We start from the raw sequence: 4713 nt of genomic DNA on the forward strand, positions 1-4713 counted from the left end.
ACCGAGCGTTCTTGTTGGCGGTTAGCCTGCGGTTGATAACTTAAAGTCGCTCGTGATCGTGACTGCATCATATCGGCGAAGGCTAGAAATCCCCGCTCATAAACCTAGGCTCATGGTCATGCCGAATCAACGATGGTCCTCCAAACCGTCGGTACACACACTCTTCGAACGCTCGCGCTACGCTGAGTGCAGATGTGTCGGACATAGCCTGAGCAATGATGAATCCAGTGAACAAATATTGGAAAAGCAACAGGGCAGTGTTGCACCTGCGTGTCTTTGGTAGACGTATCACGAAATCCATAGAGACAATCTGGCACGGTCGTTCGGCCTGTACATTGCCTGCTGAGTATCCTCGCAACTGTGTACGACTCTTACTTGAGCTACAATCCAGACATGACTTCACATGTTTCTCCACGTCAGCATACAACCCAATCCAGTAATAGTCAGACTTGACACGGTCGAAGGTCCTGACGACGTCTTGGTAGCCACCTTCCAACAAATCCTGGCAGTTCTGTAAGACTTCTTGAATCATCGTGGTAGGTACCACTAGACGCAGCTTGTTCTCCTCTTGTCAACCGTGGTCGTACCGTCGGTTCAGACCCAAGTAGTGAAGCACACCATCTTCTGACAGGACAAGTCGGTCTGCATATTTCCATGCGTCGCGAGCTTTCTTGTGGCGCAGCTGTTCTGCCTCTCCTCGAAGTACATTTTTCAGGTTTGCCTACTTCTGTTCGTCGTCATACGCCTTCCAATTCGTCGACGTCGCTCCCGTGTATCTACTGGGTTGACATCATCTGCATCAGGTGCTGATGGCTGCATCGCGTTGGAGGTTGGTCCTGTGACATTCCATCAGGAGAGCGCTCGTTGGCCACTCCAGCACGTCCCTTACTCTGTTCTTGACCGTTAGGTGCTTGCACCGAATGTTCATCGGCGAATCGGACATGTTTAGCTTGAGATTGTCGTCTGGTCATTACTGCAATAGTTCCAGTGGTATTCAATGTGCTCGAATTGTCGTCCCTCACGAATTTTTCGAAAGTCTTGCGTGGAGAACGGGTGTCGCCGGTTAGCACATGCACACAGCGCTCTTCCTGACGTGGTCCAACTTCTGCTGAGTCTTCATTTGGTTCATATATTACTTCTTGGATGCGGTTCAACGTTGCCAACTCCAATTTTCGCGTTTCAGCTAATATGACTCGACTGACTTTCGACTCCACAGCCTCTGTGGCTAGCGTATCTGCGACAGCGTTGTATTCTGACACGACGTGTTGGTATTTGACTGATCGTAGCTTCACCGTGCGTTCTTTGCGAGTATTCAGCAATGCCATCAAGGACTCCTTCCGACATGCTATCAACCCTAGTGATTGCTGGATCGCGAGCCTCGAGTCGCCTAAGACGATCAGTTCCTCGGCACCATGTGCTAAGGCTGCTTTGACACCATTGTTCATTCCAGTGTTCTCAGCTAGGCTTACTGTAGTAGTCGGGGGGGGGGGGGGGTAAGCGTTCGCAGCGATCACTATTTTCCACTCGGGGAGACTCCATAATATCCACGAACACCTGCCATAACCACCATATTTCTCGGTAGTCACGTGGTAGCTTCGCGTAAAGCGAGGATGGGTTCATGGGAATCGTCGGTGAGCCTTTGCTTGGAGGGGCTAACGGCGCCAGCGTTTCTTCCCAATCCACGAAGATTGTGCTAGTGGATTGAAGTAACTGAGCGAAGGCCACATCCTGTTCTTTGACTCGTTCTACGATCAGATGCCACGGTAACAACAGTACCGCAAACTGTACGGCACGACCGAATAATGACTTCGCTGCGTTTAGCACGTCTTTAAGAGCAAAAGGGGTGATAGTACCTCCTTCTCCACTGGATGGTAGTTCATCTCAGAGTCCTTGAACACCCGACCGAGGAACCGTACGGGGTGTAACTTGCCTTCATGTTCTTGTATGAGTGTTGTACTCAACGCCAATTCATTAGCAAAAAGCATCACATGAACGTCCTTTGCTCGGTCGAAGTGCTTCAAGATTGGAGCCTCGCCCACCTTCGCTTGTAGTGTCGTAAATGCTCGGCGAGCTACCGAAAGATCGCCATTCGGCCAAAAGTCTTCCTACTTCAGCTGGTACAATGCTGTACCATATACCGCGAAGTCTTGGATGAATCGGCTATAGTAGTTCAGTGCCCCAAGGAATGATTGCATCCCTCTCTTGGTCGTTGGGAGCGACAGCTCGGTGATGGCTGCAAGCTTTTTCGGGTCGGCTCTTATTCCTTCTAAGGAGATCACATGAGACAGGAAGTCTACCTTGTTTGGCAGAAGATGCGGTTGGTGAAGCTGACACTTATCCGGCATTCGGCAAATCGACCTAGTAGTCGGCCTAGTGTCGCTAAACAGCCATCAAAATCCTCGCCACCGAAGCAGATGTCGTCAATAAAAAAACAACCGGCGACCAAATACTGGCACCAACGTTGACTCATCAGGTTCTCCATTCTGAAACTTGGCAGCGATAGGATCGGTGACCAGTTGTATTAATGGGTCAGTGTCTACCGAAGCTTCCCGATCTGCCTCGAACTTAGTTTGAAACGAACCATTGGTGCTGGTCGCTTGACGCTCTTTGGCCTTTCTTTTAGCTGCACTCATCAGCTCCGAGTATTTACGCCATCCCCCCTTTAGGCTGAGCGAACTCCCATAACGCATTGTCGATTATTCGTGGTATATTATAGGGGCGTTCTTCAGGCTGAAGGGCATCCGCGCCATTCAAACGGTCCTAGTGCACAAATGAATGCAGACACTTTTCGCGCTCGTAGGGTCATCATGATGGTCCAGAAGCCGCTGGTGGCATCCAACGAGCAGAACCATAGGTAGCTCTCGAGATCTGTCAACAGGTCGTCCACTAAAGCATCACATATACCATGATTGCGGTGATGGCATTTACCATCGTGTAATCGATGCTGAGTCGTATATCCAGACCGTTCTTTTTCACCACAATCACGATCGACGACGTCCATGGGCTGTCCGAGGAAACAATGAGCCCAGCTCTAAGCAAGGTTCTTAACAATTCGTACAGCTTGCCGAGGTAGCGGAGTGGTACACGTCGAGCACGCTGTTTAATTGGGGCATGCCCTTGTGTGTCGATGTCGCACATCACACCGTACGCTGGCGGCGGTAACGCGTTGCCACTGGCAATGAGGATCCGTTCATTCTTCTTCAGCGTAGCGACCAGTCGTTCTTGCTGATCTTTCGCCAAGCACGAGCTCATGATATTCGGTGCTCCGTGGTCGATGGTCGTGTTGGAATCCTCCGTGAAGTCGGGAAGTAACGCTAGCTTCTTTGCGTAGTCTTCCAGGCCGATCTTGTTTACTGGGTGTTCTGAAAGGTCCACCCCTGGATCGCCAGCAATCTCTTTTTCTTCGGTCGTCAACACTCGAGCTACCAACATGTAATTCTTGTCCAGAGTAGCCACCACTTCATCTGCCGACTTGGCCTCGACTTCAGACTCCACACGAACGCTCCCCCTTGTGTGAATTTTCTTTAGCAAAGCGTGTACTTCCTCTCGACCGGCGATGGTGCCTTCTCTCTCACTAGTCGCAATGTAAGAGGCTGATGAGTCGCCTCTTCGATACTCGGCACCCGAGACTATCTTGGTCTCTCCAGTCATTGTACTGGATGCGTCATCTCCAGCACCAGGCACCGGCTGGGCCCTCGTTGCTGTGTTCATCACCATTGTTATTCTTGTGGGCGTTCAACCGACTCTCCGCTGGCATCGCTGTCGTCACCACCGCTTCCTGAACCACCGTCTGACGAGTCTCCGGAAAACCGGATCGCGAGCGCGTCCTTGTTCGTCACCCTAGAGTCTAGGCGACATCCATCTCGCTCTCGTTGCTCCATAATCTACTCCAATGCTCTGCACACGTTAGACGTTCTGCTGATACGTCTAACGCGTCCTCAGACAACCTTTTCATGACTTCTGTCGGATATGCTCGCCACTCAACCGATGGAGGTTGGGTTACCAGCCATTGTTCATAGAATTTGCGCTCCCGTCTGAACAGCTGTCGGTCGCGATAATTCTCTAGGCGAGCACTTGCCAGCCCTTGTACTTCTTGGAGTCCAAACGTACGCAGCCTTTGCCACGCGGCAGGTCTCCGATACGAACCAGCATGGGTAGTCTATCGAATGCAATAACGTACGCTGTCCGTTCCAAGATGTTCGTCAATCTGATGCGCACAGGCTGGCAATGGCAAAACCTCGCCACTAACAGGATAACCTTCTCTGTGCGTTGAACCCACAGTACGTGCTGTTCCAGTCTCACCGCTCGTTTCGCTAGTCGATACTCGCGAGACTCGTGACCAGGTATATCTAACGCTTTGGACGGTCCAGCATTGGCATGAGCGCTGTATTCCATACTGACCATCATGTTCTTCGTCTTGATCAGCGGGATGCCACTTCATTTGGAAGTTGCGCAGCACCATGGAACAGATCCAGCCGAATTCTGGCCGGGATCATGAAGTCCGTTCCCAGCACCACATCAACACCCGCGCTATGTGCCTCCGAGATCTAGAATATCACGACGTCGCAATTTCTGTGCAAACGTGTCGGTGATGACACTCCTGTGTCGAGCAGGATCCTTGTACGATAGTCGTTCACGGCTCCCTGCACCAGACCTCTCATTCTTATCCGTCGGTCAAACTTCTTGGCCGACCACCACCCCTGTCTCTCACCA

The 4713-nt window shown here is 51.3% G+C and overlaps 1 protein-coding gene across 1 annotated transcript in view; it reads left to right on the top strand.

Annotated features, from left to right (window-relative positions):
• The window catches only part of PPTG_22628 (hypothetical protein), a gene marked incomplete at both ends in the record, with an annotated part of 897 nt that extends 853 nt beyond the window's left edge, over positions 1 to 44 (top strand). Inside the window, one exon of the mRNA XM_008905484.1 lies at positions 1 to 44. Within this exon, the coding sequence (XP_008903732.1) occupies positions 1 to 44 (44 nt within the window).
• Between the last annotated feature and the right edge of the window lie 4669 nt (positions 45 to 4713).

The sequence above is a fragment of the Phytophthora parasitica genome, assembly GCF_000247585.1.
Source record: "Phytophthora parasitica INRA-310 unplaced genomic scaffold supercont2.20, whole genome shotgun sequence".
Taxonomy (NCBI): Eukaryota; Oomycota; class Peronosporomycetes; order Peronosporales; family Peronosporaceae; genus Phytophthora; species Phytophthora nicotianae.